The 25,770-nt window shown below is 36.6% G+C and overlaps 1 protein-coding gene across 4 annotated transcripts in view; it reads right to left on the bottom strand.

The window, feature by feature from the left end:
• Nucleotides 1-25,770, bottom strand: part of LOC110455901 (cytosolic phospholipase A2-like) — a 69,216-nt gene that overhangs the window by 35,919 nt on the left and 7,527 nt on the right. The window contains exon 1 of one of the 4 annotated variants that reach the window (XM_021506327.1): nt 14,734-14,828. The exons of 1 other annotated variant lie outside the window; for it this stretch is intronic. Coding sequence is in view for 1 of the 3 variants with exons in the window: in XM_021506326.1 (XP_021362001.1) it covers nt 302-309 (8 nt within the window). In the remaining 2 variants the exon portion in view is untranslated. Of the gene's footprint in view, nt 1-301; nt 397-10,973; nt 11,111-14,733; nt 14,829-25,770 lie in introns of those variants that run through there. 2 more of the 4 variants (XM_021506329.1, XM_021506326.1) reach the window with 2 other exon arrangements.

The raw sequence follows: 25,770 nt of genomic DNA on the forward strand, positions 1-25,770 counted from the left end.
TGGTTTTAGTATAGATTCAATTCAGTTTATTCCAAAGGCAGTACAGCTTATAGGAGTCGTACATGTAACATACATGTGTTTAACATACATTATAACATACATTATATATATATAGATACGGCATTAAGAATATTTATGCAAATGATACTATATGAAATAAATAACATTAAGTCCATTATAAATACAATATATTCTATGAAATTAATGATTAATTTTCATATCTATTTTATGAAATGAACCTTTACGTGATAGATGATAATTAAATAGTATATAAATAAATTAGTAAAGTAGACACACTTACGCGGGCATTTATGTGTAGTATATTTAAGCACTCGAGAAATAACATCCGATGTTATAGAGAAGACTGTGTATATGATTTAAACATAAACCACACCGAACTCGCTTTTATATGGCGAGACCATGGGCTGACTTCCAGTAGACACGCTCCAGTGATTCCGGATCTGATTGTCTACCGCTGTATATTAAACTATGTAGCTCTAGTACTGGTGATGAACTGCTGTAATAGTGTATCGTAAGTTTTATGAATGGAGGAAATATATGTCAAATGCGGGGGGGTGGAGACCTGGAGTACGCGTTACAAGGAAATTCCCAACTACAAGGGATGTGCATTGTAAACCCTCCCACATGTTTGATAAAATGCCAGATATTAAGCATTAATGCTTAGAATGAGGCGAATAATTTCAAGAATATTTACTTAACTTGATAATCAAATTGTTTGTTTTTTTAATATAAATTCCGAAGGAAAAATATGATGAGAGAGGGTTATACGACCACACACGTATTCTAGTTTACGACTGGGGTCTATGGGATACTATATTTATAGATCTGTAGTATTTTTCGTATTGATTGTAGGTGATTGTACTCGATATTTTAGCACGTATGAAGTATTAGTTTGCAAAAGTAAAGCAAGACCTACTAAAGCGAAAAAAGAATATTCTACGTTTGGGCATCAAATTGACCTGGCTGCATTATCTTCTCCATACCATATTTATCGCTAAAGGACAGGCTGTGTACAAATAACGTCCTTAAATTACTATAGCTGTTAATAGGTCGTAAAACACAAACAAGCCTAACCAAACGTAAGATGGTTAATATCATATTGAGATCCTCGGGCACACCTCTGTTGTACATGCACTATATTTCTAGGTGTATACGAATGTGTAATGCACACTAACAATACACTACACAGCCATTGGTGAACGTCTCAAGCAGTGATATCGCTGTTTACTAATGACAAATGACGATATGTACAGATCAAGTAGATGTACTTATGATATCACGACATATCAGCATACATGTATTAGCAAACATAAAAGGCACGTGCCGTCTACCAATTACACAATATCTTACAATGTACGACAATATACAATATTTGTACATAAACGAGAAACTGAGTTCGTGTCTTCTGTTGACTTGACGTCTAATATCAACTCGACCAGACTATTTGGTGAAATAGAAAAACTAGCGAGATATAATATGGTATGTCCTGTATCAAGTCACTGTATCCGAAAAACCCCGCAGAAAAACTGTTAGTATCAAGTTCCATCCTAGTAAAACGAGCCATACCAGCTTATGTCGATAAATACTCGTCATTGTGACGTCATTCTGATAAATGTTAGTTATTATGACATCATTCTGATAAATACGCGTCATTGTGACGTCATTCTGATTGAAATACTCGTCATTATGACGTCATTCTTATAAATATTAATCATTATGACATCATTCTGATAAATACTCGTCATTTTGACATTTGATGAATAAATCTTGTAACAACTTTTTGGTTAATCGAAAATCTAGAAATTCTCCAATATATTGTACTGTATCTAATGAACGAGACAGTGTCAATATAATATCATACTGGAAAATAAATGTATGTTTGGTTTTAAATTATCGTACTCTCCACGTTATAGTGCGCTTACCGTTCAGTGTGGAATCAAAAATGACAAGCATCCAGTTATTACATAATTATAATAACACCGCCATGGCCTTGACCTTAACGTGAAATATATCAGATGATGGGATATATCTTCAGGTATACTCCACTTTTCATTTCTCACGTGTATTTAGCATAAATTATACTCTCCTCGAGACGTCAAAATGATTCACGTATACCTTTGGTTTTCATTGGTTCGAGCCATTCTCCTTATGGGAATTGATTGACTCGCCTGATTCAAATTTGGTAATTGACACATGTCATTTGGGTATGACTTCATTCAGTCAAATTGTACATTTTACGCGCTGTTATTGGTCAATATACACGTGCCACTTTCTCCACTGTTTATTTTTAACAGGTTTCTCCAAATGTTTACTCTTTCTGCAGTCGCTGAGATCCTTGTTAGTACAGGTGTACGGAAGTACACACCTGAACCGCTATCGAACTTTTAGTCAACTAACTGCGCATTTAAATTATTATATTTTTCTATTTTCATCGTCATTTTACCTTTATCTTTTTTTTTTTAATGAATATGCGTTTTATAATGAATTTACATGAAAATGTTATTCGGAATGAGTTGTATTGTGGCATATTCCTGCCATCGGCCTTCGACTTACGGGTTACGAATTGAAGTCTGGAATTTTTTGGAGATTCATACCTTTCCTTTTCCCACTTCCCTGCTCTTTCCTTCAGACAGTGTCTCTCTGTGCGTTTTAGTAGAACATTGGCTGTTGGGGGGACATTTAACTACAAACACTGTCGAGAATATTCTATGATATAGATACAAAGCTAAACCTAGCAAACCAGACGAGGTGTGGTTGTCGTGTCGTCCTCAATCCTCACCTCAGCAATAGCCGATACAATAGGCCAATGTTTGCCCCAGATACTCGAGTCCACACTCGAACAATAGTTTACACAATCTGACAAGCCCGAGTTTCCTCTGGCCCTAACACCAAACTAAGACAATTTGCCACATACAGATGTCTTGTATGTCAAAATGTCTTAGTCTGGTGTTAGGACCAGAGGAAACTCGGGCTAAAATGTCCAAATATAGCTGTAATCAATTCTCTGGTCTCTGTGACGAAGACAGATCGTGTGACACGAAAGACCAATTTTAGACAATAACATCAAAATAAGCATTGTTATTTAAGACAGTCATTTCGAGATATTATATTCGAAGGATTGGTACTATTTTCATTTCTTTAACCCTTATTTTCGACGTATATATTTGTCAACATCTGTCGAACAACATTTGACTTTGATTTTTCAAGTATAAGAAACTATAAATGTCAATCCACTGGGTCTGTTAACTTAATAATATGATTAATAGCAGATAGATTAAATATTTCTCGCAATTATGACTGTTTGTGTGTATTTTGTCTTATGGTGATTAGTAGCAACTTTAGAGCATGTCGGTTTCATTTTCAATTTTAACGGTCTTGCCAGAAACGCTGGATGGACTGGCGCCAGACTTGGATTAGCACTGCCCTATGTGACTTTGGCCTTTTATAACGCTGCCTAATCCGGTATACCCAGTACACTGGCGAGATAGCGGAAACTGACCCCTTTTGTCAAGCCCGATGCTTTCTAATTTATATTTACCGCCTGTTATCATGGTAACCATAGAAATAACGACCTTGTTTCCGCCAAAATGGCTGTTTCTACATTTAGTAAAATATAAATAATATCATATGGAATCCCCGACCTAGTATGGGGCCCAGTAGTGGGCTACATTGTTACGTATATCCTGAAATCAGAGAAGAAATGGAGAGGGGGGGGGGGGGGGGGGGGGNAAACTGTCGCATATAGGGGACAAACAAATGAGGTAATTGGTTCCAAATTTAGATCTTTTCAAAGGAAATACGACTTTTTCATATCAGCGATTTACGGATTTCCAGGAACCTCATAAACTGACTGTGTGTGTCCCCTCGATTTCAGTGTAGATTGCTTGATACTTGGGACTGTTTATGAGGTCAAATGTGCCCTAATGAAACACGTGTACATTATAGTGACGAAACACGCGTATCCCTACAAGTAACGTGACATGTACAACCGACCCTAATGAAACACGTGTACATTATACTGACGAAACACTCGCATCCCTATATATAACGTCACATGTACACCCGACACTAATGAAACACGTGTACATGATACTGAACACGTGTATATTATTCTGACGAAACACGCGTATCCCTCTATATAACGTCACATGTACAACATCCCTACAAGTAACGTGACATGTACACCCGACCCTAATGAAACACGTGGACATTATACTGAACACGTGTATATCATACTGACGAAACACTCGCATCTCTATATATAACGTCACATGTACACCCGACACTAATGAAACACGTGTTCATTATACTGAACACGTGTATATTATTCTGACGAAACACGCGTATCCCTACATGTAACGTCACATGTACAACCGACCATAATGAAACACGTGTACATTATCCTGAACACGTGTATATTATACAGACGAAACACGCGTATCCCTACCAGTAACGTCACATGTACAACCAACCCTAATGAAACACGTGTACGTTATACTGAACACGTGTATATTGTACTGACGAAACACGCGTATCGCTACAAGTAACGTCACATGTACAAACGACCCTAATGAAACACGTGTATATTATACTGACGAACCACGCGTATCCCTACAAGTAACGTGACATGTACAACCGACCCTAATGAAACTCGTGTACATTATACTGAACACGTGGATATTATACTGACGAAACACGGGTATCCCTACAAATAACGTCACATGCACAACCGACCCTAATGAAACACGTTTTCATTATACTGAACACGTGTATATCATACTGACGAAACACTCGCATGCCTATATATAACGTCACATGTGCAACCGACCCTAATGAACCACGTTTACATTATACTGAACACGTGTCTATTATACTGCCGAAACACGCATATCCCTACAAGTAACGTCACATGTCCAACCGACCCTAATGAAACACGGGTACATTATACTGACGAAACACTCGTATCCCTATATATAACGTCACATCTACAACCGACACTAATGAAACACGTGTACATTGTACTGAACACGTGTATATTATTCTGACGAAACACGCGTATCCCTCTATATAACGTCACATGTACAACCGCCCCTAATGAAACACGTGTACATGATACTGAACACGTGTATATTATTCTGACGAAACACGCGTATCCCTATAAATAACGTCACATGTACAACCTACCCTAATGAAAAACGTGTACATTATACTGAACACGCGTATATTATACTGACAAAACACGCGTATCCCTACAAATAGCGTCACATGTACAACCGACCCTGATGAAACACGTGTACATTATACTAAACACGTGTATATTATACTGACGAAACACGCGTATCCCTATATATAACGTCACATGTACAACCGACCCTAATGAACACGTGTACATTATACTGAACACGTGTATATTATACTGACGAAACACTCGCATCCCTATATATAACGTCACATGTACAACCTAACCTAATGAAACACGTTTTTTCCTCTGAGGAAAGAAGATGGGGTCGGTGGATATCTATCTTTATTTGTTACCTGATGTTTTAACTGATGAACATGTATATTTACTTACTTGTTAGTGTTCATGGCCGGCTTAGACACGGCTATCCTGATAGTGGTCCTTGTAGAGACGTTTGTTTTAACAGTAGTAGACTTAAGTTTAAGTACCTCGTGATCATATTTATATATTAATATATATACTGTACACAAAGTAGACGTGTACACATTGGTATGTGTGGCATTATAGTGGGAACAGCTTACTAAACAGATTAAATATTCATTATTTTAATCGATATGTATTGATTGGAATGTTGCAGCGTAAAACCGCTATCAGCTCTATGAATTACTCATAAATACTCAGTACTCACACGGAATTAGATTAGTCCATGGTACACATGCCTTTACCGTTACACCGAATAGCTTTAAACGGAAGCCGAACACGCCATGCAACATGTAAAACTAAAAATCCTTAATTGTTGCGAACAGGAATTGTTTTTGAAAACTTATTGGGTTTCAAAAACGTCTGTTTCCTTTATGAAGCAAAGAACGTAACTGATGGGTGTCTCGGTTGGTGTTGATCGCTATTTCATAAAATACAAAATAAATTCAAAATCTCTTTCCACTTTCATTTTTTCTTCAATGATGACGTTTCCATAACCAGACGACGGATGACATTTGCTTTGAAATCCAAGAGTCGTGACCTGTATACGCTATATCCAGAAACAACAGTGACTCCCCAGACACATTTGGGGTCGTTCGAGTCGTAAAACTGGACGATAGTCGGTTTATATTAGGTAAAATTTGACATCGAAGGGGAGACAACTGTTGTCGCGTCAGTGAGACATTGTCTTAATAATCGGGTTTATCGCCAACTTATAAAAGATTGACCGTCTGTGATGTAGCGAGATTGACACGTATCTGTCACGGTGTATCTCTGAGTGTCAACATTTTAAAGTTACTTGTAGGCAACTTCTTTTGATAGGAATTATAGTCTTTTTCTTAAAGAGTGTCTGAGATCAAACCGGTAGATTTTCCTGTAAAACTTACATTATTATTATTATTCTCTTTATTTCCTCCAATATGAAGAGTACATTTACATAGAATAATGCGCACATATTTACATTACCAAAAAATCATATTGAATACACATAGGCACCAAATAACATACATGACATATACAGACTTATACATTGGAGTCATACATTCAAAAAATATCATTTAAGTGTTTATATGATGAGGTAATACATACATATCATATTAAACATTCATATTATTTTTTATTTTCATTTTATTTATATTAATCTTTATCAGGGTGTGAGATTATATCTACACACTACCGGTAGTATAACTTGTGCATCTTTTTGACAGCTGCTACTGATTTCAATCTAAATTCATTCATGTCTAATACAATTAATTCGTAAGTCATTTGTTCCCCAATTAAGATATGAATTAATTCGTTATCTGTCAGAGAGTGTATGTACGCACTCAGCAGTATACCAGTATCACTAATGTTTGCGATAGAGCACCACAACCTGTCCCTTAGGTGTTCAGTATAACTACACTTTAATATAATATGAGTTAATATATCTTGGTAAATAATACCACATCTATGACATAGCTCTTTGGCTTTACCAGTAATCCATGTAGTATTCAACATGTAAATCACATAAAAAGATACCGTATGTAGCACAATTAATTTAACAACACACTAATTAGTATCTTAGTTATTTGTTTACAAAAAACAAATTAAGAAGTATATAATTGTGCATCACACATACGGATTAGTGATATAGTTCCATTATTCAATACTTATAAAAGTGACCCTAGAAAAAAAGGAATCATTGAATAATTAGATTAACTTGAAAGTGAAATTAAAAGAGGGGATATTCATAAGATGGAACCAATTTAATTTCATATGCATTCCTTACGTAAAAGCAATTGCTCATGTTCTTGACATTAGGGAGAATGGTATCCCACAAGGGAGCTGTGTCTGCCCCGCCCTTTTCGATATCTCGATTAATAACATAATTTAAGATCTAGATAAAAAAAAATGTCTCACTATATGCTGATGAGAGAACACGTGTTACATGTGGCTGGCATTTCAAGTACAATTCTAAGTAAAAAAGATTCATCCGAGCTTTTAGGAATCCAACACTGGTGTAAACTCTGTTGCTTTAAAATATATAAAGCATAAACCTCGTTAAATTTAAACAATGTAAAAGGGACGACACCACAATCACAATGGGAGAAGGTTACGGATAGGAGAAGACTTATAGAGGCTAAGCCTGTTGTCTTATCCAATTGTGCAATTTTTTGTCCAATAAAATTTGTTGAAACCAAATTACAATGGGTTGTCAAATTATAGAAATGAAAAGGATTTATAAATTGTTAAGTTTCTATTTTGACAAGGAACTTATCTCTTCAACATGCATTTGGTCGATTTTCTACTATTTTTTCGTTGTTGTTTTGACAGCTTATAAATGAACTTTTATGCATTTTCATTTCTTTTAGAAAACACAATAAAATCATCTTCGCTTCATCATACAACAATGTCAGGTCCAACACACTTTGTCGATTGAACTATATTTTTCAATAGTTGTCATAGACTAATGGTATGACGTCGACAACGGTGAGTTATATATCTACCTATAATTTATACCTGTATTAAGCTAAACATTATTTATTCATTTAGAAAAAAAATCATACTTTTATTTAATGTATTTTGTAATAAAATGTTGATAAAATCTTCTAACAACTTTGTGTCGTTTTCTTTTTAAAAGAAAATAGCATTAAAATCACTCCAAAGACCTATTCTGAAAAGGTCGATATAAATATTGTATTTCTATACAGCTACAAAGCCCAGTTGCCAGAATTCACTGGACCTGTATGTTAACTCATTTTAGCAAGTTTAAGTTTTTTTAATATTTTTAAATTGAGAACACAAAGTTTGAATAAGATATAGCAAATAAGGAAACACTTTTCAGTGCTTACTTTTAGCAAAAGGATGCTACAAATGAAAACCGTTAAAAAATGAGCTATTAATGGTTAACTTGGACCGAATATAGCAAAACTATCTGTGAGAATGCGTTGTACAAAACACAGGTAAATATCGGGTATTCACAGGTGAAATGCAGGTTTTATGAAACAGTATAGAGATGACCTACCATCGTTTCATAAAACAACACCTACCTATTGTTGGTAGATAATGTTGGCACTGAGAGAACAGCCCTCTGTCACAGACTTTGTTGTTTTAACGACTTTTTAGACAAATGTTCAGTATTATGTAATACAGTTGTGCCTTTATGTCACCGTACCTACATAGTCGTCTACGTGTACAAAGGCGTCTACGTTTACAAGGCGTCTACCTTTACAATTACGTGAAGAAACATATGTAAATAAAACAACCTATTAACGGTCTTTATCCCTGTTCCACGAAGGATCTCTGTATTCTGGGAACTACCATTTATGCCAGTTGTAACTGATATGAATAATAATGTACCCACGTTCGGATTAACTTTTTAGCCTTTTAATGTCTCCAACACTCTCAAATCAATCCGGAACAATCCTTATTCTGGCACTTTGACTAGTATATACACCGGGACCTCGCTTGTCCGGACACTTTGGTTTGTTTATATATTGGAATCTTGTTAATCGGGACACTTTGGTTCGTATATTAACTGAGACCTTGTTAAGCTGGACATTTCGGGTTGTTTACATTTGAACCTTATGTTCATATATATTGGAAAACATCTCGCGAGATTTTAACATCGACGAAGTGGCAGAAATAATCATATATACACTTTCCCACTGTGTATGGGAAGTACGTGTTTATTGATTTGCTCCAGTATGCAAGAAAACTTTAATCGAAATGTATACCAAACTTTATATGGACATTTTTTAAGAGACACCCGTTGGATGACATTTTTAAAGACATCCTTTGGATGACATTTTTAGAGACACCCTTTGGACGACATTTTTAGAGACACCCTTTGGACGACATTTTTAGAGACACCCTTTGGACGACATTTTGACTATCTCCGTCCAATCACAATACATAAAGAGAGGATATTTAGTTATTTCGGACTACAATGCCAATATACCTCCCAATACGCCATTTTCTTTGTGCCAATCTTGAATACAACTATACAAAATACAACTTGAATTTTCCCTTGAAAACTAACGAAATACACTTCTGGTGTTATATCAAACTACATAGATGTACATGACTACAGGTACATTCATTCATTCACTTGGATACCTAAATTTTACAATTCTAATATTTTCTCTGCCAGAAGCAATAAAACAATTTTCTAAACCATTTTAAAGTATACCTCCATATTTCTTACAATCTCGATATACGTGTGCTGAAACAACAACCAAAACCCCTGCACCATATAAAGTACACCATACATATTACACCATACATATTACACCATACATATTACACCATTCATATTACACTTACATATTACAGTAATATTACACCATACCTACTACACCATACATATTACACCATACATATTACAGTAATATTACACGTGGTTCTGATTTCCATATCTAGCTGTTTGAAAACTTAGTTACTGATAAGGGGACTTTGAAGATCAGCCTTCACAGTTCAAACAGTTGTTTTGAAATATGAGGGTATGTGTTCAGACCCTAACACACACAGACCGGTGCTGTCTGTAGTGTACACTAATTGGCAGTATACATATACCACCTGTACACGATGTAGAACAATTCTTAGAGGGAGGGAGATCCTTACTCTTCACTCAGACGTCAAGGTCAACTGAAAATCACACGTGTTTTAGAGATTAAAATGAGGCCTAGTGTTTGTAAATGGTATACTTTGAGGTGATTAAGAATACCGATGTGTCCATGGTTACAGCCAACACTTTTAAGCAGACTCCAATTTCATTTTCAGCTTGACTGACTTAAGTACTCAGTTGACATTTTTCTTCGATTAACTTTTTCTTTGACTTTGTCAATGATAACTTTTTATCTGGCTTTTGTCAATGATAACAACAGTACTGTATAGTATCACAATGTAATGGAAACCGGAAGGGGCGATGAGAGATTGTAATGGCGTCGATGAACACGAACTGGATACATGGGCCAGATATGATTGTAGGAATATTTACATGTAAACCATTTCATAAAGGTTTTAAAACAAATTACTTAAATTGTCAGAACAAAGAAGCATATATCTGCAATTGAGTCGAATAGTAAAGGTTTCACATTGCAGAGTGGATGTGTGACTATTAGTTCTTATCGATTATCGGGAAAGTTTAATGTCATGGATGTGTCCACTTCAGCAGGAGGGGCTGTTATACGTAACACTCTACATTTATAACAGCGTGCTATATGTGTCGCTATTTTCATGATGGAATGGCGATTGCAAGAAGTTCGTGTTTTGTTTGATTACTTATTCCGCTGATGATATTAATCATACATACCCATTCTGTTGTCACTTCCCGTTTTACTCTCGCCCTGCTCTCGTCAGTCGTAACTTGTCTAACTCCTCTTGATTAAAAACCTGTATTAGGCCTAGTTTCTACAAAATGCACTCAAACTTACTGCCAAAAAGTACAGGTCAACAGTTTCCCTTGACGCAATAGGATCCAGTGATAAACACTTTACGTATACCTGATAATTACCATAACCACGCCCTGGGGTACATGTCTGTAGAAATGTTCACACCCTTCAATAGGTGTCAGTAATACAATAGTACATACAACTGTAGCTAATTACAAGAGTAGTCACGTGAGTTGTCAGCTGGTATGACCGTGCGACATGTAATTTAGAACTTCAAATAAAAGCTTCCAGTAGAAACAGGAAGATGGGTGGGAATTCAAAGACAGGACAGAATATGCCCACTTTGTAATACTGGTATTGGGGACGAGTTTCATTACTTACATGTATATACTTGTAATAACGACACTTTAGTCAAAATAAGGGAAAAACATATTCCGGCCTATTTTCATACAAGTCCAAACCAACATAAAATGAAAGGAATGTTCACAATTTTCAATATGAAATTGTTAAAAAGTGTAAGCTTATTTGTTCAAAAATTAACAAAAGTACTTTAGTGTTTCTATTCTATAAGTTTTTCTTTTGTTTGCTAGTGACATTTTATATAAGTTGAACACTGAATTATTTGTATGTAACTACACGTATATATATTATTATGTACTATGCTATGATATAGAATGTTTGCCTGTCATGCACTCAAACTATGTTATATATTATACATGACCTCTTGTTACACGTCTGAGTGAAATAAAAATCTTGAAAATATTGAAATGTAAATGTTATTGCATGGTTTTCGAGTAACAAGGGATTTATTACACCCGAGCGAGGCGAGGGTGTAATAAGTCCCGAGTGACCAGAAATCATCCAATAACTGGCTTACTGCATGCTTCCCAACTCGAACAAAACAGAAAAATTGAGTAAGAAATGTTCACCTGGACAATCTTTTTACCTACCCTACACTGCAGATAATTTACATGTACCTGTGTGAGTGAGTACTAATCAGAACAAGGTAAGTTTGTCTTTATATATTCTCAATAGCTCAGTCTGAGTGTATCCTTCATAATGAATACAAGTGCTTTTGGATGACTATCCAGATACAGTGTCAGGGAAGGTAAGGAGTATCTGTTCAACAATTAGAACAAAATACGGGAAACAATGTTGAATTTCTGACTACATTTTCAGTTTAATTTTCAAGATGTGGCAAAGGTACAGGATATTAAAACCATTTTCATACGTACAATGCAATGGTTTATCAATCCCTAAGGAATTCCAGTTCTTTCAATGAATGGTTTATTTGAATTTGCAATTTTGTATAAAGAAACAGCTCCTAAAGATTAAAAACTTTTCCAGGAAATGCTTATCCTCTCACGTGATACGGAAATCAATAACGCTGCCAACTCAGTAAAATAAATGTTTGTTTTTTCAATCATGAAATTACTATTTTTAACTTTACTATTTTTTTATTTTGTCTTATTTTAAGTGTGTCAACGTCAACTAAGTTTATCCTTTCCACTGTATTGACTTCATCATTATTTACTTATTGATTAATCTCCCCCTTTTTTTACAGCATTTGTGACCACAGTCCACTTGCATTTTTGGCCCCCCCCCCCCCCCTTCATGGTCATGGAATCATGATTGGCCATGAAAGAGGATGACGTGTGCAATGGACTGTGGTAGCAAGTGATTTATTGGGCACAGTTTTCCATTGTGAGAGGTGGGAAGAATGCAGTAAATGTCTATACGCTGAATATTTAATTCTATCTCTAATTGAAAATGTTCTCTAATCTGGATATAATTTTCTTTTTAACATTTGAATTATAATTTTTAAACTATCGTTACCGATATTAAAAATACTGACATACACATCTTAAATCTTTCATTATTTTACATAAAGTTCTAAGAAGGAAATTTGTTTGAAGCTGATCATATCTGTTAATAGGACGTAAAACACCAACAGAATGTTTGAAGCTACAGTATCAACAATATGTTCTATTTCCCCCTGGCATCTGTTTTGTAATTGTGAATAACCATTTTAAGGTTTGGTAAAGGGTTAGGTCCCTACAGCATCATATATAAGGTCTTCAAGATGGTGGAGCTACCCAGGGCTACATATAGTCATTCGAAGTGTTTTGATACAGTAAAAGCCGTGACACGGTAACACGAAAAATCCCGCCAGGACTCACACTGATACCACGGTAACACGCCAGGACTCCCACTGATACCACGGTAACCAATCCTTACCGACACCCAGTTCTCGCTGTCAACGTCAGAAAGCAATGGGTATCACATTTTATAGACTTTGGTTTGTCCGCTCATGGTACAGCACCAATGAACCTTCATCGCTTGGGTGATAGTTCAACACCAAGGCCGAAAGCTAGGTAGTACCAATTAAGTGTTTGGAAATGAACAAAATAAGTATTTTGAAAGGAGCGAAAATTGTACGAACTCTATTCGGTATAAAGAGGTGCATCCAATTTATTTTGGTCGTTTTCGTGATCATTTGCGGTAAGGGCACTGGAAGCGTAATTATTTTAGTCGTCCCAATTACTCGACGGCAATACAAATAGTCCCGACCCTGACCCTGTCTTTATGTGTTTCGTTCCCTTGTTAAGATATTTGTAGATATCGCTATAATACGACTAAAATTCACCCGCTAACCCCGTGTAAGTGCGTACTCGCCAGGTAAACACTTGGGTATTTATAAACAGCAGAGATGTCGCACGGACTTTAAATCTAGTTGAGTTTCGTGGATTTTACCATAGGTTCAGCGACACCGCTCCGAGGACACCGTCAGTTCTAAAACAATATCAACCTGACCTAAATCTTACCAACACTACTTTACCTAGTTCGTTACATATTTCATATAAACCTCTACATGGCTGGCATCAGGCGAGTGTAGCGTTGGAGAGGGACAACTGAATAATAAACATTTATCTGTAAATGTGATTTGATAAGGTAATTACTCACGCTTCGGGGATATTTAAAATGTCACACCAGAGACGTATATATTACAATATAGACGTCTTATGGTTACGCCAAAGTACAAAATTCGACAGAAATATTTGGGAGAAGATTCATATTGTTGTCCAATCCCTTTGTTTTGGAAGGATAAAATACATGTTTATTAATTTATAAGAAATATCTAACAGTGATCTATATATACATGTACTAATACCAAGTTGTACCACATTATCGTTCCACTGACTGTTTGTAATATGACCACATAGCGTGGCATATTGCATCAAAGAATGGCAACCCGTTATTCAATGGCTCGTAATACCGCACCTTCTCTGAAAAATCCTAGGAAAACCAGCCAAGCTAAAACTATAGCGTCACTCACTCTAGATGGAAAACAAACCATCATTAAACAAATCGTGTTCTCAAGTAACAGTGACACGTGTACTGTTTTCGTCACACTTAAAAGTAGGGACGCCTAATTAGCTTGAACCTATTCGTGCGTAAAACAATAATAAAACATGTAGAAACACATATATCTTACTCGTGTGCACAGTGCAGTGTTCAACACGCCATGTGTCATGATAGATCGCAGCAATCTAACCTTTTTAGACGGGATTTCTTAACTCGTTTGTTAAGGTTAACGGTTTACTTTTTAAAATAAACCTATACATACATAATTAAGCTTCGATAAAGCACACGAGAACACACACACACTTGTTATCTTACCTATATATATACAGCGAGTTAATCCACACTAGATCCAGGTAATATGACAATGAGGCTCACACGTATACACGTAAATCCCCCCGTCTCTCTACGCTATAGACTAGCGACTATACTATCGGTTCGGTGGGTTAGTCCTCCGCTATGGTCTAGTTACCACTCACCTAGCGTTCAGAGTGCAATGCTACTCTCGTCTAGATTTTATTTCTGAACCAATGATGCACGTAAGTGTAATTTATGTTACAAAACACAGAGTTGAATGGGGAGTATGACTGATTGAATTGAGAACGTACCTTTACTCCGGTTTAGACTAGTAACGATACATGTGATGTTCACTCAAACTAGATAATAAATATATGATGAACACGGATTACAAAATCAACGGTGAAGGTATGACCAATAACTTCCTATTTAAGTGAGGAGGATTGTGAAGGTTGCATTTCAGTATTACCCGATGCTTTTATTAAGATTTTAAAGTAGAATTTAAAATCTTTGCGATGGATTTTTTTGACGTAGGGGGAATATTTTCCTCTCATATTTCGTTATTATGCACAGAATATATATAAAACAAATGTCAATGGATTCTAAGATTTTTTATTTTCTATCAGCTTCCATGTTTGACGTGCTGACATTTGAAACCGTGACGTCACATCATCGTCTACATTGAGGCGTCATTTTGGCGGTTGGGGTGAAAATAATCATTCACTTTATCGGAAGCAAAATGGGTTAATATTTTGACATAAACCTGTAAGTTGAGATTTGCCAATCTCCTCCTTAAGGGGATGTACCTTATATTTTACTGGACTATTCTTTCACCCAAAGTGACTGCTTATCAAGGACTTTTCTATCTGGCAGAGATATACATCGATTGACTACCCTGGCCTATTTTATGTGTACATGTTCCCTTCCATAGACACATGCTCTTAGCTCACACACACGTTCTGTTGACTATTTCAATAGAACATATCTTTTTCCAGTCGTTCGAAGCGATACTCTGAGAAGGGATAAGGAAATACAGGGCGGAGGCCCTACAGGTGTCACGAGTCACCAGGTCGGGAACTAAAGGGGTTCTATATACAGAAATCGGTGTACCGAACAAGAACTGCCTCCAAAGCTTAAGGGTGTATGCTATGTAACTGACTCAATAGATTTTTCATCAAAATGAGTCGGAACGAGATGTTAAAACCTGGAAGTAAACAAGCCCATCTCTATAAGCAAACAACACTATGCATTTTCCTTATTCATACTGCCGGATACATGTACATTGCTATGTTATATTATCACGCCATCTTGCCGGGTACACGTACATTGCTACGTTATATTATCACGCTATCCTGCCGGGTACACGTACATTGCTATGTTATATTATCACGCTATCCTGCCGGATACATGTACAGTGCTATGTTATATTATCACGCTATACTGCCGGGTACACGTACATTGCTATGTTATATTATCACACTATATTTGCGGGTACAGGTACCTTGCTATGTTATATTATCACACTATACTGCCGGGTACACGTACATTGCTATGTTATATTATCACAATATACTGCCGGGTACACGTACATTGCTACGTTATATTATCACACTATCCTGTCGGGTACATGTACATTGCTATGTTATATTATCACACTATACTGCCGGGGACATTACATTGCTACGTTATATTATCACGCTATCCTGCCGGGGACACGTACATTGCTATGTTATATTATCACACTATCCTGTCGGGTACATGTACATTGCTATGTTATATTATCACGCTATACTGCCGGGTACATGTACATTGCTATGTTATATTATCACGCCATCCTGCCGGGTACACGTACATTGCTACGTTATATTATCACGCTATCCTGCCGGGTACACGTACATTGCTATGTTATATTATCACACTATACTGCCGGATACATGTACATTGCTACGTTATATTATCACACTATACTGCCGGGTACATTACATTGCTACGTTATATTATCACGCCATCCTGCCGGGTACATGTACATTGCTATGTTATATTATCACACTATCCTGCCGGGTACATTACATTGCTACGTTATATTATCACGCTATCCTGCCGGGTACACGTACATTGCTATGTTATATTATCACGCTATCCTGCCGGGTACACGTACATTGCTATGTTATATTATCACGCTATCCTGCCGGGTACATGTACATTGCTATGTTATATTATCACGCCATCCTGCCGGGTACACGTACATTGCTATGTTATATTATCACACTATACTGCCGGGTACACGTACATTGCTATGTTATATTATCACACTATATTTGCGGGTACAGGTACCTTGCTATGTTATATTATCACACTATACTGCCGGGTACACGTACATTGCTTTGTTATATTATCACACTATACTGCTGGGTTCACGTACATTGCTATGTTATATTATCACGCTATCCTGCCGGGTACACGTACAGTGCTATATTATATTATCACGCTATCCTGTCAGGAAATTTGAAGACTACTACCTCACCACACTACATACAATTTTCATTTTCCTTTATTTGAACTCATAATTAATTTTTCCACCCTGGACATTTCTGATATGCCCCTTTGGCAATTAACGCAATACAATGGTAGTGTTTTATCATTTAAATGATTTTGATGTTGTTGTTTTTTTTGTTTTTTTTTCAATCAATGAAAGGATCCGTTAAAGACTTGAGGTTATAAACTTTATAGAATAACGTATGTGTTCAATTATATATAAGGACAACACTTGGGGAAGGTCCCTCGTATAATCGTGCAATATTTCTTTGTGTGGTGAGTCCGTCTGGTTTATGTTTGCTTTTCTTTTTTTTAGTTGTTCGTCCATATTTTGTGAGTCGTCCTTTTCTTGGAGATAAACGCCTGTATTTTGTATTTTTCTGTTATGTTCGTAGTCTTTGAGGTTATATGACCAACTCAACAAACAAAGTTACAATGAACCATTTACCCTACCAGAACTTGTTGATTCGATTGGACAATCACAGGACTCTGCTTCAGGTCCAGAGGATATTCCATATCAATTTTCTCAAACACCTACCGGACTCGTCACTAAGATGCCTTCTTTACGTATTCAACCAAGTTTACGCTTCCGGAAAGATTCCAGAGTCGTGGAAGAACTCAACAATTATACCTATCCCAAAACCGGGAAAGGATGCTACCGGCCCAAACAAATATCGTCCTATTTCTCTTACCAGTTGTGTATGTAAAACTTAAGAACAAATGATAAACACAAGACTGGCTTGGTTTCTTGAGGCCAACGATATAATATCCCCACTTCAAAGTGGTTTTAGAAACAGAAGAGGGGCAAATGACCATCTCATCAGACTCTAGACATGCATTCGAGATGCTTTCGCCAAAAAGGAACACCTTGTTTTCGTGTTCTTTGATCTTGAGAAGGCCTACGATACTACATGGCACTATGGCATCATGAAAGATCTTCACGACCTTGGCGTACGTGGAAACCTTCCCAATTTTATATCTAATTACCTATCAGATAGACACTTCAAAGTCCGTGTTGGTTCAACTTTTTCTGAAACGTCTAAACAGGAAATGGGAGTCCCACAGGGTGGAATCCTATCGGTCACCCTGTTTGGTTTTAAAATCAATGATATAGTCAAATGTCTTGGTCAGTCAACAAAAAGGTTGTTATTCGTGGATGACTTCTTGACCTGTTACAGGTCTAAGGACATGCACCCGATAGAACTACGACTTCAATAGAGTTTATTGGGCAGACGAAAACGGCTTCAAATTCTCTAAATCTGAAATTGTGTGCATGGATTTCTGTCAAAAACGAAAAACACACAATGACCCAAATCTTACACTTGATGGCACTAGAATTCCTGTTGTTGAACAGACTAAATTTATCGGCCTCTTTTTTTATTCGAAATCTCCTCCTTCACACCACATATAAGGTATCTGAAGGATAAGTGTTCCAAGGCGTTGAACATTATACGAGTCCTTTCTCATACTGATTGGGATGCGGACCGTGAAATGCTTCTGCGCCTATACAGATTACTTATTCGAACAAAGCTGGATTATGGTTCTATATGGTATACGGGTCGGCGCGCAGTTCTTACCTGCAGATGCTAGACCCAATCCATAACCAAGGGCTACGTCTAGCCCTTGGTGCTTTTCGAACAACAACTGTAAAAAGCCTGTACGTGGAAGCTAGTGAACCATCCGTTTATGACAGAAGGAAAAAACTTGCATTACAGTTTGTAGCTCAATTGAAATCAAACCCTAAACATCCTGCTTTCGACCAAGTATTTAACCCAAAATACCAAAACATATTTACGCAAAACCCAAAACTTCTGCCAACATTTGGGGTCCGAATTTCAAATTTCCTGCAAGAACTCAACATAAAGTTGACTGACATAGCTGAATTTAACATATCTGATGTTTCTCCGTGGACCATACAAACACCTGATTTTAACTTTACATTACATGAGCGAGGGAAATCCGGCGTAATGCCCGAAAAAAGCAAATCCTCCTTTCGGGAATGCATTTCGAATTACCCTTCTAATACACAACTTTACATCGATGGTTCCAAAGAAGGTGAGAAAGTGGCAGCAGCCTGCTGTACTGCTAATTCTTGCACTTCAGTTCGACTACCAGACGGCACCTCCATCTTTTCTGCCGAAGCATGCGCCATTGGTTTGACCCTCGACCATATCGATGAACACCGTATTAAAAAGGCAATCATTTGTTCAGACTCTCTATTTGTCCTACAAAGTTTACAGTTACAAGATCTTAAAATCACACTCGTACAAAACCTTGCTTTTCGAATATCCCGAATCTTAAACTAATCTAAAATAACTTTACTATGTATTCCGAGCCATGTCGGAATTAAAGGCAACGAATTTGTTGACAGAGAAACAAAAAATGCCTTAAATCTCGAACAAAAAATATCGAACTACCATATACAGATTTTATATCTATTATTCGTACAGCCATTCAAAACTTAAAACATCTGTTCCCAGTCGGAAAGATCGTAGAGAGGAAGTTGTCCCCTCTCGGCTCCGTACTGGGAACACATATCCTAATCATCCACCTTCATGCAAAGCATGTGACACTCCATTTACAGTGGAACATGTTTTAATAGGTGTTATTTTTATAATATAATATTCGTTAACTCTTCTACCCCTGTAGAGTTGGGGATTTGTTGTGCCACCTACTTGGGACACATAAGCTACCCCTTTTGCAGTATGTGGGGGTTTTATTTGATTTTTCTACTTCCTTACAACCTTCTTGGTAATACCTCAGTTTTAGCTTTGGTGTTGAACCTTCAACCAAGTGGATAAGGCAATGAGTTCTGTCCCCAGGACAGGACAAACCAAATACCATCATATCCGCGCTACTGCTACGCCAACGTACAGCATCTTAGAGTGCATACTGTAGTGTGTAATGTAGACCTGTATGTGTTAGAGCCAAGCACAAAACACACACACATACGTCTACATTACACACATGAAGATGCACATGTTAGCCCTTGCTTGACCTCAGCTGTTAATGTGAAGCTGAAGCTTACAAAACCAAACACTCTCAAACATAAGTTTGAACAATCAAACGACGCCAGTTTTATTGTCATACATAAAGCGTCCTGTTAAAAAGCTGGGCGGGTGGTGTAGAAAACATTCTTTTTGGCTGAATGTAGCATTATTGTTTTTCAAAACGAAGAAGAAAAATGAATTTCTCTCCTCTACTTTGTGTCACTTGTCTTTTACACACCTCGAAATATGCTTATTTCGAAATACAGAACGGATTCTATAGGCTCTATATATAGATCTTTAAACTATTCACTTCATACTGGGGGATTATTGGTGGACGTTTATTGTGTAGAAGTGTTTAGATAGGATCGTCGGCGCAACAATACCACACCGAAAATAATTCTTACACATACTACTTAACTCTGTCCTCACATTGAACCGAGTGAGATTTGTTGATCCTCGGCGACACACCTGTTGTTTGTATTACTCATAAACTGACCGAAGGGATTTAAATCAATTAAGCCAATTATTACAGACTAACTGTGATATGCCAACAGACGGCCATAGCGGGGTAGTGTTAATCTCGTGTTGTCCCCGGGAGTGACGTGTGTACTTACACCGTTAACAGTATCGAGCTTCGTCACTGTGTATTAGCATTCTGCTTCTATTACCATAGAGTTTTATGTCAATAATAATTTACGTATTACACAAACATAGATCGTCAACATACGTCAGTCCGAGTAAACTACTGGGTATAATACTGATGTAGCCTTAGAACAGATAGTCATGTACCATTTTGTGTCTACAGATCAGTTATAACACTGATGTAGCCTTAGAACAGATAGTCATGTACCATTTTGTGTTTACAGATCAGTTATAACACTGATGTAGCCTTAGAACAGATAGTCATGTACCATTTTGTGTCCACAGATGATTCGTTTTAAGTTCAAATAGCACAAGAAAGCAAACGTAATTCAAACTCAAAAGTTTGTTTACGTTTTTAAAAAATGGCGCGTGCGACGACTATGCATTCTGTTTTGGTCTGTAGGGTTACATTCACCCTATATAAATACTTGTTTTCATATACATTCTAAATGTCATCATAAAATATTAATACGCTGACAACAAATATTCATTTGAAGCGTAAGAACGCTCATTGGTGACTTCAGAGCGTTCGTTAAATATCTCAAGTGAGCCCCGGGTGCTAATTTTGTTTGTAAGAACACTCATCGATATTCCTCATTTGATACAACCATAAATGAATACAATTCATCCTCAGAATTTTCAATGAATGAATGAAATGATGGTTTGGTGACCGGTTTGGGTACCGTCACCTTACCTGTATTTTGTAAATCATTAAAATATTTAAACATTTATGTTCCGTTTTGTAATCGAAAATTAACTTTAATAGTGCCAGCGTAATTACACTTTACTAAAAAAACATATTTTTATCAGCTGTCGCAGTTGGGTTCTTGATTCAATACATCCCATGTTTCCGAATCACTCTCAACCTGCACGTGCACGTCCGCGCAATTAAGCTATCATTGATACATGTACTGTATCTAAAATGGCAGAGCAGATTTTCACAACAAACACGTGAATAATTACAAAGAATACACGGAATCTGTATCGAAAATTAGATTGGCCTATTTTAACATAATCGAGCACAATTTAAATGGTGAAAAAATCATTTTTGGGTTGGTTTGGTTTAGTATTGTTTAACGTCCTATCAACAGCTATGGTCGTTTAAGGACAGCCTCCCCTGTGTGCAAGATGCATGAGTGTAGTGTATGCGTGTCTTTGGGAGGCTGCGATGTGTTCGTGATTGTCTCCTTGTGATTGGGGGGAACTGATGCCGACTTTATAGTGCTACCTCACTGAAACATACTACCGAAGACACCCAGCAGGACACCCCACCCGGTCACATTATACTGACAACGGGCGCACCAGTCCGAAGCATGGCGATGCTACATATATATATGTACATCGTAGAGCGTGCCGGTTATAAGTACATTATAATCACACACACCACACATAATGTATTTATTTCTACTTGTATGTTGATGTTTAGAATAGGAACATCAACCATAACTTAGTATTATTGTGTAAGATAGATACATTAAATACACGGACCTTATAAATCAAATGAGCGTTAAATGTCAGAGAGTTAATGCATGTGTCTCCTACAACAGTTCTCGGTTTCATCAATCATACACAGGGTGATAGATCAACTTCATTCTCATAATTTCAGTTTTGAAATATAACATTGTCTTTGAAACTCAAAGGTTATACTTGAGAATTAACTTTTAGAATACATATGCATTGTATAATGATAATCAATCACGACTCGTTGGCTATTCAGTACATGTGTTTGTATACAGGGAACTTATATACAGACGCACACATAGCAAGATTACAAATTCATCATCACCATCTGAAACCACATACATAAAATGTACACTTAATACTGATGAAAGTGGGTCAGGGCTCATTCAACGAACTACTTGTAATAAAGATTAAGGACTTGTATCGTACCATTCGACGCATAGAACAGTTGGTTTCGCGAGGGGGTCACTAAGCGAGTGGGCACATACCGGAATTAAATGTTGCATATGCGTGAGAAAACAATTTAAAAACTTTCCTTATTGAGGGAGTTATGTACTTTAGTTCATATTCCATGTTTACAGTTGTTGACATTAGAAGGATACAATGGACAAGTACAAAGTGTCCTTTGTTTGGCTTTCTGCCTCGATAAACTAATTCGGTGCTTCCTCGTTTCTTACTATTAGGAGGGATCAGTACTGTAGTACAATCTTGTTGTTATTGGGAGGGTACAATGAATTAGTTAAACGTTGACTTTGTTTGGTCTTTTTGCATCGAGAAACTACAATTTTTAAATAGGCGCTTTGCTTCCTATTTCCTTTACTTACTTTTGTGTTGTTATTGCGAGAGGAAAGTACTGTAGCACACATTTATTGATACAATACTATAGTATTGGGTGGATGATGTACTTTGGTATACATTTTAGCAAGCATTAAAAGTTTTGCTCCAGTGCATTGATTCTGAGATATACGGTAAAACCGACATGTGAGCTCTCATATAACGTTGATTATGTAATACACTTTTTTCTATGTTAAGTTTTCAGTGTAATTATTCACATAAAGATCATACGTCTGTTTTCTGTTCTCGTTCTGTTTCTGAAACTCAATATAATGTCTCCATCGTCAAAATCATAATTCTACAACATATGATACAAGTGCATGAAAAAACGCTTGAATATACTTACTGATTTGTTGCCATCCAACAGTATATTCGAAGTAGAATTTGCATATATTCCTGTGAACATGCCAATTTAGACTATGAACAATATTATTAGACATATATAGACATACCTTCATGTAGGCATAGCTACAGGTATAAAACCTAACATTAGACATATATAGACATACCTTCATGTAGTCCTAGCTACAGGTATTAAACCTAACATTAGACATATATAGACATACCTTCATGTGGTCCTAGCTACAGGTATAAAACCTAACATTTGACACATTTCAGTAGTAATACACATACAAGGAAATGCTACATTTTATATAAATACAGATAAATTCTATATAAATGGGCATTACAGTATATATAAATTAGTACTTTGTATATACTATGACACTCGTTAATATCTGAAATGTCCCTGTGTTTATATATGTAGAATATAAATGGATACTAATGATATAAAAAGATCCTATTAATTAAGATGGGATATCAGAACTACAATGTACCAGCTTATAGTAACTAAAATTTCCGGTTAGTCAAAGTATTTTCTTATGTTGATGTGTATACCTATGTCAAATATCAGTCCAAGTTGTCACACCCTGTCTGTCCTCATAGATGTAGATGTTATAGGAAGTCGGCGGTCTAGTTTACATTGATTTGACGTCTAGGTTGTCACACCCTGTCTGTCCTCATAGATGTAGATGTTATAGGAAGTCGGCGGTCTAGTTTACATTGATTTGACGTCTAGGTTGTCACACCCTGTCTGTCCTCATAGATGTAGATGTTATAGGAAGTCGGCGGTCTAGTTTACATTGATTTGACGTCTAGGTTGTCACACCCTGTCTGTCCTCATAGATGTAGATGTTATAGGAAGTCGGCGGTCTAGTTTACATTGATTTGACGTCTAGGTTGTCACACCCTGTCTGTCCTCATAGATGTAGATGTTATAGGAAGTCGGCGGTCTAGTTTACATTGATTTGACGTCTAGGTTGTCACACCCTGTCTGTCCTCATAGATGTAGATGTTATAGGAAGTCGGCGGTCTAGTTTACATTGATTTGACGTCTAGGTTGTCACACCCTGTCTGTCCTCATAGATGTAGATGTTATAGGAAGTCGGCGGTCTAGTTTACATTGATTTGACGTCCAGGTTGTCACACCCTGTCTGTCCTCATAGATGTAGATGTTATAGGATGTCAGCGGTCTAGTTTACATTGATTTGACTTGTTACGAATGAAAATAGTGACGTCACTACCTTAATCTATGTCACATGTGACAATTTGTTTTATATTCTCGCTTTAACTTTCCTTTCCTTTGAAGTAGCTCTCCATCCATCCCTGCTAAAGAGATAACTCTAAAGCCTGTTTCGAGTTTCCTGGATGAAATTTTCATTTTGTTTTCAAAGAAATATTGTACATGTACTTTTAATAAAATTGACTAATGTTACCGCTTGTTTTAAGTTGGGCTTTGGTCTATTTATTTTCAGTTAAAATACATTTAATATTCTTTGTTAAGTGTCCCTGCCTTACATAATATATCAAATTGTGATTCGAAGAAAATGTTATGGATAATGCATTATTTCATGATCCTCTTATATAAAAATACCACTTATTGTCCTCCTTTAACCACAGTACTTAATTAACAGTGTTTATATGTAATTAGTTTGTGACGTCAGCGAAGGTTTTTTAATTGGCTTCCTTCAAAACTGGTTTAAACGTCTTAGCGTCCTGTCTCTGAAAATAAGATTTGAACATTTTCCTATTTCTGTAGCAAGTTTTGATGTTGTCCTTTTTCTGTTGTAAGTTTTGATGTTGTCCTATTTCTGTATTAAGTTTTGATGTAGTCCTATTTCTGTAGTAGGTTTTGATGTTGTCCTATCTCTTTAGTTAGGGCTAATGTCAATCTATCTCTGTAGTACGTTTAAATGTCGTCCTATCTCTGTAGTACGTTTGAATGTCGTCCTATATCTGTAGTAGGTTTTGATGTCGTCCTATCTTTGTAGTAAGTTTTAATGATGTCCTATCTCTGTAGTAAGTTTTGAATGTCGCCCTTTTTCTGTAGGAAGTTTGAATGTTGTCCTATTTCTGTAGGAAATTTTAATGTTGTCCTATCTCTTTAGTTAGGGTTAATGTCGGTCTATCTCTGTAGTACGTTTGAATGTCGTCCTATCTCTGTAGTAAGTATGTTTGGTTGTCGTCCATTATCTGTAATAAGTTTAAATGTTGTCCTATCTCTGTTGTACGATTTGAATGTCGTCCTATCTCTGTA

The sequence above is a fragment of the Mizuhopecten yessoensis genome, unplaced genomic scaffold (genome assembly GCF_002113885.1).
Source record: "Mizuhopecten yessoensis strain PY_sf001 unplaced genomic scaffold, ASM211388v2 scaffold8399, whole genome shotgun sequence".
Classification (NCBI taxonomy): domain Eukaryota; kingdom Metazoa; phylum Mollusca; class Bivalvia; order Pectinida; family Pectinidae; genus Mizuhopecten; species Mizuhopecten yessoensis.